The following is a 12608-nucleotide window of genomic DNA, read 5'->3' as shown; positions in this document are numbered from 1 at the left end:
AGGGTTTTTTCCCGCCTTTGTTGTTTTTTGTCTTGTTTGTTCATTTATCTGTCTTTGGGAAGGTAAGTGGGGCACAGAAATGGAGAGACAAAGGGTGAACAAATGTTGCAGTGGTACTCATTAGACACTATGTGGAAAATGGACTCTACAACTTGTGAGTGGGGATGGGAGGGGAAACTGGGAAAGCGGGAGGGAAGGAGTGATATTGTCTAAAAAGAAGTGCACTCTGGGGCTGGGAAGGTGGCTCAGTGCTAGAGTGCTTGCCTAGCAGGCATGAAGCCCTGGGTTTGATTCCTCAGTACCACATAAAAAGAAAAAGCCAGAAATAGCACTGTGACTCAAGTGGTAGAGTGCTAGCCTTGAGCAAAAGAAGCTCAGGCAGGGCTGGGAATGCGGTACCATGGCTCAAGTGGTAAGAGTACCAGCCTTGAGTAAAAGAAGCTCAGGGGCCTGGTTGAGCAAAAGAAGCTCAGGGACAGTGCCCAGGCCCTGAGTTCAAGCCCCAGGACTGGCAAAAAAAAAAAAAAAAGTACTCTTTACCTGACTCCTCTGTACAACACCTTTCTAATAACAATAAAAATTCTTAAAAAGAGCGATGACACAATCAGAAGGTCATTGTTGTGAAGTAGAAGGAAAACCTGTAAGGAACTACTGCCCTTTACGCCTGTACACCTTCTCTCACCTGTCTCACGCTTGGAAATAAAGGAATTAGAGGAAATGCTTTAGGGAATCCAGACAGGCGGGGACGCGAGAGAAGTGGCGCTCTCATCACCTTATGGGGCTCCTGTCCCTGAAATCCTCCAACGACAGGCCTGTCAGATCAACACAAGTGGGGATGTGTCCAAGCCCAGTGCCTCACCCCACACCTGGAGGGGTGCGGCCTACCTCCATGCGGGCCTTGTAGAAGTCCACGTCGTGCAGCTTCTCCTTGCAGCGGACCAGCTCCATCTCCAGCCTCTCCACGCGGTTCGCCTTCTCCCTCAGGGAGTCCAGCTCATCCCGGTAGGCCCGGGCTGACCGGGCGTCAGAAGCCAGCTGAATGTTCTGCAAGATAGCAGAAAGGAAATTGCACATCTTAGATCTCCCCAAAGGGGTGGGGGGGATAGAAAGGGTCAAGTCCCTCAAGTGAGAGGGGAGGGGCTCCGGGGCATCCTAGTGGACAAGGAGCTGCGTGTGCACACCCTGGGGGTCTCCACACAATGTCACTAAGAAGCACAGTCACTCCCAGGGCCTCAGGACAATGGTGAGCTGGAATGGCTCAGCCGGACACAGCCACTGCTGCATTCCTGATCTCCCAAAACCCCGGATGCATAGTTGTAGGCCAGGTCAGGCTGGGCTCACCTCCTGCTTGACCTTCTGTAGCTCCAGCACCAGCTGATCTACCTCATGTCTGGTGTCCACAAGCTGCTCCGTCTTGTCCTCCCTGTGGGGGTGGGGGGAGAGATCAGGAAAAGGATGGGGCTACAAAAGTGTTCCTCTCTCCAAATTCTTAATGATCTAACGTCTGCCCTCCAACTCTAGCCATCCACTGTGTGGGTTTCCTTCTAAGGGTGTGAGATCCCAGTCACAGCCATACGTCTCTACAACCAGCAAGTGCCAATCACCAGCTGAGGCTCCCCAGGCAGGGTGAGGTGTAACCTCTCTCCAACCACGTAGTCATCCTGGTCCCAGACCCAGCCAGAAAGGTGACAGTGGTCTGCTTCCGAAATCAGCTATTGGGCTGGGAGGAGTCTGGAGCTGGGGAAGAGGCCCTCCCTCTCTGTCTGTACTCCATGTGGCCTCAGCCTGAACTAGCTCAAAGCCACCCCTGCCAGCTCCACACACCGGCAGAGAACTCCCTTTTGCACTAGAATCGTGTCCGTGGCACACCACACTGAGGCCGCACACGCAGCCAGGCACTCACAGCTCCTGCCTGACGCGCCGCAGCCTGGCCTTGGTGTCGGCCAGCTCCACGGCCAGGTGCTGCTTGTCCTCGCTGGAAAGGCTGCTGGTGGGGCTGGGCGTGGAGTCGGCGCTGGAGGACTTGATGGGGCTGGGTGGGTGCTGTGCCTGCAGGTAGTCCCGCTCCTGTGTCAGGTCCACGATCAGCTGCAGCAGCAGAGCAGATGGAAGACAAGCAGTAGTACACTTGCTAGGGAGCCCTGTGGCCTCGCACAGAGCCCAGGCCCACCTAGAGGTGCTTGCCGCCCTGACCAGCTTCCAACCTCCCTCGGGCATCCCTCAGTGACCACTGACCCCACCAGACCCTGACCAGGCCAGAGATGGAGACAGAGGAGATGAAGGAGGGCGACCATCCCTGAGCCCATCGGGCAGCCACGGTGTCCCTTCCCGAGGCGCACCTCGGTGCACTCGTCCCTCTCGTCGATGAGCCGGCGCAGGTGGAACACCATGCTCCTGGACAGGGCCTCCAGCTCCTCCGGGGCCACGTCCGGCAGCTCCAGCCACTGCAGGTCGAACACGTTCTCCTGGTTGTGGGTCACCTGTGAGTATAACACAGCCCAGCCCTGCAGGGGCTGCCACGCCTGGCCCCGGACCCATGTGGGCAACCCAGGTAGAGAGGCAGCCTGCCTCACACCCTCGCTCGCACACTGCGCCCAGCTCACTCTCCAGACTCGGACATTATTCATCACTGTCTGGCAAGTTGGAGCAGAAGGCTCCTCAAGGGAATTTAGACCAACTCCTCCCTGGGGATCCGCTGCACAAGCCACATCATCTTACCCACCCACCCCCCCACCAAAACGCAAACCCACTTCTTACAATAATTCCCCTAAAAGGGACTGGATAACGAGGTGTTTGCACTGTAGCTAACATAAAGGAAATGAGGAAGAGGACTTAGTCCAATGCAAACAGGGCAAAAATGCGAAGCATCTTATATTAGAACACCGGGTGTAGAGCCCACTTGGGGAAGCTATGCACAAACCAAAGTGATTCTGAGATAAGCGTATATCTCAGTCCCACAGGCCACTGAGGAACACCTGCTTCATCCCCTCCCCAGAGCCGGGAGACCTGGTGTATTCCCTCCTATCTCTCCATCCCTCCCTCCCATCCTCCCATCCTCCCATCCATCCATCCATCCATCCATCCATCCATCCATCCATCCATCCATCCATCCTCCCACTCTCTCTTCTCTCCCTCCCTCCCTCTCTTTCTGTTCCAGTATGAAGGCTCAAATATTGAGGCCTTTGTTCTTGTCTGGCTTTTTTGCTCAAGGTTAGCACTCTACCACTTGAGCCACAATTTTACTCCTGGCTTTTTGTTGGTTAATTGGAGCTAAGAGTCTCATGGGCTTGTTTACCCATACTGGCTTTGAACTAGGATCCTCAGGTTTTTGGAAGGGAAATAGTGTAGCATTCAGTGTGGGAGGGACACAACAATGAGGTACCAGGGGTATACCTCCAGGAAAGTTTCCCAGAGAAGATTCTTACAGTAGATGGAGAGATGGGAAGAATGGCTTTAAAAAAAAAAAAGGCAAATACAAAACACAAGTAAAGTCAAAGTCCTGTCAAGACACCAGGCTCTCCTCTCTCCCCTCTTAGAAAGGAAAGATCTGGACCTGGCTCATCTCTGAATGAGATCTCACACCTCATCGCATGGCATCCTCAGCCAGGAGCTAAAGTTCCCATGCTGGTCCTAGGCCTCATACACACCAGGGCTAGCTAGGGAAACTCAGAATCTTAAGCCCACGTGGCTTGCTTCAGGGACACAGACACATGGAGAGCTTTCAGGTCAAGACTTGTATGTCTGCCCTCATGAGTCCTGGGCAACAGAACTTTTTTCTTTTTGTTGAAAACCGAGACTTGAACTTCGTATCTGATGCCTTTGCTCACTGGCCGGCACTCTACCACCTGAGCCACACCTCTGACCTCGCACCAAAACTTGTAACAAGCAATTAATTCTGAAGCCACCCCCAGTGCCAATCACTGAATGATTATCACAAAGGACTTGCCAGGCTACATTATTATTATTATTATTTTAATATCCTGCTGTCTGGTCAGAAAAGACAGTGAGAGGCAACGAACTCTTGATAAAGCTCAAGGACCTGGTCACTGGACAGATTCATTTTCAAAACACAGAAACATAAGGAAATTAAAGAGGCAGAATGGCTCTGAGTCCACAGGTGGTCAATAATGGCTGAAAATACTTATTAAAATACTGACTTTCACTTGATGCCGGCTTGGCCGTCTCCCCCTGCCTGCAATAAGCCTGCTTCAAATCCTGACTTAGAACACACTACTACCCTGCAGTTCCCAGACGCATCACCTACATCCACTCCAAAGCTGTGTGTTCAGCTGCCTCTGACAATAACACACCAGCTCCTATGCACTTTAGTGTATGTGTGTGTGTGTGTGTGTGTGCGCGTGCGTGCGTGCGAGCGTGCATGCGCGCACGCCTGCCCATACTGGTACTTGAACTCAGGGCCTGGATGCTATCCCTTAGTTGTATTTGCTCAAGGCTGATGCTCTAGAATTGAGCCACAGCTCTATCTCTGGCTTTTTGGTGGTTATTGGAAAGAAGACTCTCATGGACATTCCGTCTCAGGCTGGCTTAAACCTCGAACTTCAGATCTCAGCTTTCTGAGTAGCTAGGATTATAGGCATGAGTCACCAATATCTAGTTTACACATCTTCTTTTTTCTTTTCTTTTCTTTTTTTTTTTTTTGTCAGTTGTGGGGCTTGAACTCAGGGTCTGGGTGCTATCCCTGAGCTCTTTCGCTCAAGGCTAGCACTCTACCACTTTGAGTCAGTCACAGTTCTACTTCTGGTTTTCTGATGGGTAGAGATAAAAGTCTCAGACTTTTCCTGCCTGGGCTGTCTTTGAACAGTGGCTGTCAGATCTCAGCCTCCTGAGTATTTAGGATTACATGCTTGAGCAACCAGCACTCGGGTGCACTTCTTTCTTTCATCTGCAATCTAACTATCCATTCATTTTTCAAGTGGGTGCTTGATCCACAAGAAGGAAAACATATCTTTTTAGCTGATATGTTCTCTACCAGTGTCAAGAGCAGAAAGACCAGGAAAGTCTGCCTGACATTCTCTCTCTTTTGTTTTTTGGGACCGGTCATGGGGCCTGAACTCTGGGCTTGGGCGCTGTCCCTCAGCTCTTCAGCTCAAGGCTAGCGCTCTACCACTTGAGCCACAGCGCCACTTTCGGCTTTTTTTTTCTTCTGCTTATGTGGTGCTGAGGAATCCAACCCAGGGCCTCATGCATGCAAGGCAAGCATTCTACCACTGAGCCACCTTCCCAGCCCCATGCCTGCCATTCTCTATGAGGGTGACATTTAATGGAGCATCCTCCCAACTTCACCCTGGAGACCTGAGTCTGGGCTGAGGCAAAGATCCCCCGAGCCACCTTCTCTGGACTCCAGGCTTTGAGTACCACGTAGTTCAGCTGTCTCTCGATGCGCTGTGTGTCACTGACAGCAGAGGATGTCACACACACACACACACTCTCTCTCTCTCTTTCAAGATCAACCATTAGCACAGGGTGACATTTGCCAGAATATACTTTCTGGGCCTGTAAATCAAATTCTGAGCCTAAACTACTTGACAGCTCTTAAAAATAGTCTGAAGTCCATATAAGGCAAGAAGAAGGAGAGAGAAGATTTGATTGAGGTATTGGTTTTTGTTTTTTTAATTTTCACTCCTACTGACGGCTGACGGCTACCTTTCCAAACAGAATCAATTTGTCTGTGGTATCAGAAGCCTAAGTAAAAACTACTCTCTTGGGTGACGTAGCTTGAAACTTTCCCAGCGTGGGGACGCTGGCTACCTGTGTCCTGCCTGCTGCAGGACAGAGGCCACAATGGCACGCCCCCGGTTACCTCTTGGATGTGAGCCACAATGCCAGCCTGGGTCTCGATGTCCAGCTGTTTGATTCTCTCAATGAACTCCTCCTTCCTTTCACACTGTGAAGAGGTCATATGTCAAATGGAAGCCTTTTTCGAGGGGGGCAAGCCTGAGGCTCTGTTCACAGCCACCTTCAGTTTAAGCATGAACCACCCCCCCCACCCCCGCCTGCTTTCTCATTTGTAACAACACCACTTTGCCCCCTACAAACCTTGGACAGATTTCTCAGGAAGCTGCTCGGAGCTTGTTTCACAAGCCATCCCCTTTAACCCCACCTCCAAGATGGGAATCAATGGTTATGTGGGACATAAAAATCGTGTGAAGATGACAGCACCCAGCTTAAAGCAAGGTGGGAACACACCCCTTGTAAAAAGGTCAGACAGGGATTTTTTTTTCTGTGGTGATGGGGATGGAACACAAGGCCTTGAGATTTGAACTCAGAGCCTTGCACCACTTGCTCTACCACTTGACACACATCTCCTGCTTGCTTTGCTGGCTATTTTGGAGAGTCTTACACAGACTTTTCTGCCTGGGCTGGCTTCATATTGAGATGCTCCGGTTCTTGGCCTCCTGAGTAGCCAGGATTACAGACATGAGCCACCCGTGACCCCGCTTACAAAATCTCAAGTTGTTACACTCTATCTGGCATGAGCTGGGCATGATTAATGCCTCCAGTCCCAACCCAGCGCAGCTAAGGGCAGAGCCCCTCTCCCCATCCTGCCCAGCCCTACCTGGACGGCACAGCCCAGCACCAGCAGCAGCACCTTCTTAATCTCCTCCATGCTCTTCCCTGTGCCAAAAGAGCAACAGTTTTAATTAGGTTCCACTATGTTTGAAATTCATCCTGCTCCATTGGGGTTGAAGGATAGGCCAAAATTAGCACCGTTTTTTCAAAAGGCTTATGCTATGAGAAAACCAAACTCCTGCCTAAGAATTACTGCTGGGTTCATTCTGGTCCTGGGGTGCATGTAGTATACTAGGCCACCTCGTCCTCAGTCTCTCAGCACACACAACTGAGTGTCAATTCTCCCAACACTGGCGTGGCTGTCCAGGCTCAGCACTGGAGCTGAACACCCGCCCTTCCCCCCAGCTGCAGGGTGGGGCTGGGTCACAGGGCCTTTGTCCATTTCCCAACTGTCAGAGATACCAGGGGCAAGAATCAATCTACTCTACTATGGCTCAATAATAAGAAACCTGTCAATTTTGAAATGCAAACATTTTCCAAGTCTTGTGTTTTTTCCCCCAGCATGTGGCCTTTACTTGGCCTAAGACTCGAATCCATAGACACCATATCACCATGTGACACGCCGCTCTCAAGTGTAGACGCTGATCAATCACTTTATTTTGGTTTTAGCAGTGGCACGGGGAATGCCCAGCAGAACTACGCCAGGCTTCAAATAGCCTCACCACCCCACCTCCTTCCCCTCCATCGGGCCCCAGGTATAGCCAGGTTCACCTGGCTATACCATCATCACTGGCTCCTCTCCCTACAGTGAGATCCATTTTGTGGCCCCCCTCTACTTGTGTCCCTCCCCCTCCCCCGCCTTGTATCCCCCGCCCCCCTGAACTGAGAAACAAGAAGGAAGAGCTTTGAGAACCTTGAGCAGCTCAGGCAGAGGTTGGAATTCAAGCAGAAAATCTTTTATTACTCTCTTCACAGCAAAGGCCCAAAGGATCTAATTATATCATCCTCTAGAATAACTCTGACAACTCGGGCAACCCAACATCCCAGCCTACAGCAGATCAAAGCTGCAAACTAAAACAACGGGGGATGGGCAGTGGACTAACACAGTCGCCAGTCTCCACAGCAGAGGAACGGGCCTGTGACTCAAGATAGATAGTGATTCAAGACAGCTAACGGTGTGGATCACATATTCACAACAGTTCTGAGAAAGGGTTTGCAATGTTCCCATCACAAAGAAATGATCGACGTTTGAGGCGATGGATAACTTAGTGTTCTGAGTTGATCGAAATGTAATGCATAAATGTGCCAACCTCATGCTATAGCTCATAAACATGAGTGTCTATCAATCAAAAAAATATTCAAAGGTGAGAATGGATGCTGGCTGGAGAGCTTCGGTGCTGGCAGTCAACACAACTGGTGTTCTGATGGCGAAGAATAGCACACACCAACAGGCTTGGAGGCTTCTGCCTGTCATCTCAGCTACTACAAGAGGCTCAAGATAGGTGACTGTGGTTCAGCGTATTCCTGGGCAGGAAGCAAAACTCTGTCTCAAAAATAATCAATGCAAAAAAGGACAGGAGTGTGGCTCAGCAGCAGAGTGCCTGTCTAACAAGTATGAGAATATAAGGCTCTGAGTTCAAGTCCCAGCACTGACCAAAAAAAGAAAGAATAGGAAACAAAGGATGGATTCCTGGGTGCTAAGCTTTAAAATGATCCCCCCGCCCCGCCCCCCCACCCCACCCCCTCCCCCGCAGGGAGGACAGGTGTTCGATGGTGGAAAGCTGGCTGATCACAAAGGCAGCCTGTGCCCTCCAGTGACCGAGTCCTGCAGAGCAGGTATTCGAGAAGAAGCGGAAGTTCTCAGGTTTCTCCTGAGATGCTAAAGCCTCATTTCTTTCAGGATTTTGTAATGATGACTGTTTTCATAAATACACCCTGTCTTCAAGGTGCGCTCAGTGACACAATCACAGCATTCTGCCAAGCACCTACAGTGTGCTGGGCACAGGGAACACCGCTGCCGCGGTCCTCTGGGTGTAGCCCACAAGGGTACCAACAGCAGATTTGAAATTTTAACAAGATGACAGACACTATGGGGACGAAGAAATGGAATTCTTGCTTCCGGTGCCAAATAGGCAGGCAAAGATTCCTAAAGGAAACAACGCTGAGCTGAAGGCCCAAGAATGAGGGACAGGCTTCAAGGCACAGGGAAGCAGCATGTGCCAAAGCCCAGAGGTAAAACACTGTGAGATTTCTCAAATTATAACCGCCTCACGGCTAAGCTCACTAGAGCTGATTTTCAAAGCAGGATGGGGTGAAAGATAAATGGAAGTGGATTTCTTCTGTGTCTGAGAGATAAAAGGAAGTAGGTTTCTATGTCAGGTGAGTCACCAGCAACCCCTGGGGGCAGGGCAGAGAAACACCAGACAATCTCCTTGGCTACCCACTCTACAAGGTGAAGAGTATGGGGAACCCTAGGGGAGATCTTGGGGGAATCCCAGTCAATAGCTACAGCCAAGACAGGCCTCATAGCCTCCACCAACCCCTGCCTCCAGGGGTCCCCCTCAACAGTTCCCAGCAGACAGGTGGCAGAGAGGCTGATCTAAGTCTGTGTGAGCGGAAAGATGTCTGCAGCCACCAGTTTCCCACACGGAAGGGAAAGTGTGTGACGCACACAGGGTGTAAGGGGAAACGTGGGACAGAAAAGTAGCTAGACAATTATGAAAATACACAACATGTTAAAATGCAGAAGCCCTTCAAAAAATGTGAAGGTTGAAGTCAGGTGCCAGTGGCTCCCGCCTGTAATCCTAGCTACTCAGGAGGCTGAGATCTGAGGATTCTGGTTCCAAGCCAGCCTGGGCAGGAGTGAGACTCCCATCTCCAATGAACCACCAGAAAACCGGAAGCAAAGCTATGGCTCAAAGTGGAGAGGGCCAGCCTTGAGCAAAAGGGCACAGGGACAGCGCACCTAGGCCTAGTTCAAGTCCCAAGATTGACAAAAGAAAAAGTGAAAGTTGTATTCATTCAAGGGAGGAAGACTCAGGGACTTCTCTACTCCTGAGTCCAGCAGACATGTGTGCCATCAACCCCACACTTGTTAGGTAGTGTGGAGCTTGGCCTCCAAGTCCTGAATGCTACACGCTGCACATACAAACCACGTCAAGCACAACCTACCCTCCATAGTGGCACGTGACCTCCAGGATCTATTCTGCTGAACTGCTGTGTTCAGAATACACTTCCTGGTTTGGAGACTCTGAAAGTAAATCCTACCATCTGCAAATGATGCCTGCTGGGGATTTAGACAAAGGAAGGCAAGAATGATCCTTTCCGGCCCCAAGCTGTCCACCGTGTGTCTAGCCAAGAACACTCTAAAGGGCAGAACTGACTCCTGCCTTGCTGACTCAGCGCTGCTCAGCCCCTGAGGCTGAGAACCCGAAAATCGGCCAGGCTCAGGGCAGGACCCTCACCCTGGGCAGAGATGCAACTCTCTCCTGCAACCCCATCACTTTAACACAACAGGCTACCTGCCCAAAGGCTGGCCTGGGCTCTACCTTACACACAAGAACGGCAGGTCCTAAGATCTGCTCCCAGGGCCGCAGGCACCTCCTTTCCCAAACCAAGCAAATGTTTCCCAGCAGCTGCCAACAGACGAATGACCCAAACCGCTACCAGCAACCACCTGGGAGATGACCAAAGTGGACCGACAGTCTCACATTCCTCTCTGGTTGGAAGAGATTTTAAAAATAAAATAAACTCCACATACTCTGCTCTCTTCCTGACTTACACCTGAGGCTGGACCATAGATATGGCCTTCCCTACTCATTTCCAAAGCACGACTAGGGGCGGCCCCTTGATCTGGGAGCAGCAGTGTGAGCAAGAGCGTGTTCCTTTGGAACAGCCGGGCCCCACTGGGCTCTACTGGTCCTCACTGGACTCTACTGGTTCTCACTGGGCTCTGTTCACCACCACAATAGCGATCACTACCTGAACGCTGAGGTCACCGCATTCTTTGTAGTTGGGCACACGGGATCTCTACCCTCTGTGCCCTACCCATTGATGAGGAGGCAGACCCCTCTACACACTGGCTCACATTTGGGGGGTGGGGAACCCCCGTGAAGCCCTTTGCCAGCTTCCTTATACTTACCACATATGGCCCCTTCCAGGCACTAATGTAACCAAGCATTCCTCTGCTCATTTAGTCAGTCAACGAAGGTGTATCAACTGTGCACTTCAGCAAGCACGAGCCACATGCCGGTGTGCAATGCGGCAGGATCATCTCTCATATCGAGTCTCACCTACCCCCAGAGGTCCCTAACACCACAGCTCATGACAGAAACAGCAGTCTTGGGGCTGCATAGAACCCTGGGAACACCATCAACACCAGCAAATGACTCCCCTGTGAATTCTCTTCCTAGCACTGAACAACCAAGAAGACAGGACAGAGGACAGAAGGGAGTGGTCAGAGCCAAGGGGTCCCTCCCCCACTCCCACCCCCTGCCCCAAATGTCCCAGGTGAACAGAATGACCTTTGACAAACAACATCTCTTCCTTCCTCCTCCTCCTCGGATGGCCCTGGCTGCAGAGCGCACTCCTGCTGGAAGCCATGGCGGGCGCAGTGCGGAGTGGTGGGAAGTTTACTAAACAAAGCCCGGTATCCAGGCTGGCCCTGCTTCCTGGTGTGTCCTGGGAACCAAACTTTGCCTGTTTCTAGGAGGCAAGGTGCTGGGTTGGCTGCAGGGCCACCCAACACTACACACAGGCTGAGAGACTCGGGGGACACCCTGGAGCCAGAGACAGCACAGAAGCCAGCGAGCACCCGGGATGCTGTGTCACCATTGGCGGCAGCGTTGGGGGGACTCTTCTGAATGGCTCCCTTAAGGCCCAAATAGGAAATAGTAGAAATGTTAGGAAAAACAAGATGCCTACAGAGTTTAAAAGAAAAAACTTATTTCATTCCCTCCTTGTAACCAAACAAGTTTAGAAATGAAGTAAAAATCACAAGCCAAGCCCGCTGGGGCCCCGCCCCGTGCAGACCCTTAGCAGCCACTCCACAGGCCAGGCCGGGGAGCGCAGGGATGGAGACGGGCACTTGCCAGGTTTTCCAGTCTCGATCTGCACAGCAAGAGGGCTGTTCCCATTCCAACTGGCCTGAGTCTAAGTCCTTGGTTGCTAGGGTAGCTGGCCAGCCCTCAGTGTTCTCAGCTAGCCAGATACAAGGCTGTGTCCTGTGGCTGCATGAGAAGAGGGTTCTTGGGCTCTCGAAAGTACTTTGAAGACTCCAGTTAGAGGAGCAAGCAAATATCCCAGGGTTAAACAGACCCCTGCAAGGAGTCCCAAGAGTTACATTCCCCACGCCCTTTTTTTGTCCATTGTGGGGCTTGAACTTAAGAGCCTGGGCACTGTCTGTGAGCTTCTTCTGCTCAAAGGCAGTGCTCTACCACTTTGAGCCACTCTGATGGAGATAAGAGTCTCATAGGCTTTCCTGCAGATCTCAACCTCCTGAGTAGCTAGGATTACAGGTGAGAACCACTAGCTCCCACAGTCTACTTTGAAGCCATTCTTCAGGTGCCCTGGGCTGCTTCTCCCTGGCGGCTCTCAGCACTGTTCTAAGCCCCTTCTACATAGGTCAGCCTTCCTCACCAGTACGGTCTAGATGTGGAATGTCCTTCATTCTGTCCTCCAGCTCCATGGTAAAAGGCTTGGTTCCCCAGAGTGTGGCAATTGAAAGATACCTTTAAGAGGTGGAGCCTAAACATCACCATCATTTGAAAGGCATTTCACTGCAGGGTGCTGGCAGCTACTCAGGAGGCTGAGATATGAGGATCCCCTATCAAAGCCAGTACAGGCAGGAAAGTTCATGACACTCTTACCTCCAAAAGGGGAAAAAAAAAAAAAAACAACAAAGCCGAAGTAGAGCTATGACTCAAGTGGTAGAGTGCTAGCCTTGAGCAAAAGAAGCTCAGGTATAGCACCCAGGCCCCAGGACCGAGGGAGAGGGAGAGGGAGAGGGAGACGGAGGGGGAGAGGGAGAGGGAGGGGGAGGGGGAAGAGAGAGGGGAGAGGGAGGGGGCGAGGGAGGG

General features: G+C 51.5%; 1 protein-coding gene across 3 annotated transcripts in view; it reads right to left on the bottom strand.

The window, feature by feature from the left end:
• Window positions 1-12608, bottom strand: part of LOC138831488 (protein Daple-like) — a 120039-nt gene that overhangs the window by 47097 nt on the left and 60334 nt on the right. For all 3 annotated transcript variants that reach the window (XR_011373341.1, XM_070028553.1, XM_070028552.1), the window contains exons 5-10: window positions 6578-6636; window positions 5822-5905; window positions 2340-2480; window positions 1904-2088; window positions 1342-1423; window positions 886-1044 (exon numbers count right to left, since the gene is read on the bottom strand). Coding sequence is in view for 2 of the 3 variants with exons in the window: in XM_070028553.1 (XP_069884654.1) it covers window positions 886-1044; window positions 1342-1423; window positions 1904-2088; window positions 2340-2480; window positions 5822-5905; window positions 6578-6636 (710 nt within the window). In the remaining variant the exon portion in view is untranslated. The remainder of the gene's footprint in view (window positions 1-885; window positions 1045-1341; window positions 1424-1903; window positions 2089-2339; window positions 2481-5821; window positions 5906-6577; window positions 6637-12608) is intronic.

Source organism: Dipodomys merriami, unplaced genomic scaffold (genome assembly GCF_024711535.1).
Source record: "Dipodomys merriami isolate MVZ:Mamm:240054 unplaced genomic scaffold, mDipMer1.0.p SCAF_198, whole genome shotgun sequence".
In the NCBI taxonomy this organism is placed as follows: Eukaryota; Metazoa; Chordata; class Mammalia; order Rodentia; family Heteromyidae; genus Dipodomys; species Dipodomys merriami.
The sequence above is the reverse complement of the archived record's forward strand: the minus strand, read 5'-3'. Positions and strand labels throughout refer to the sequence as shown.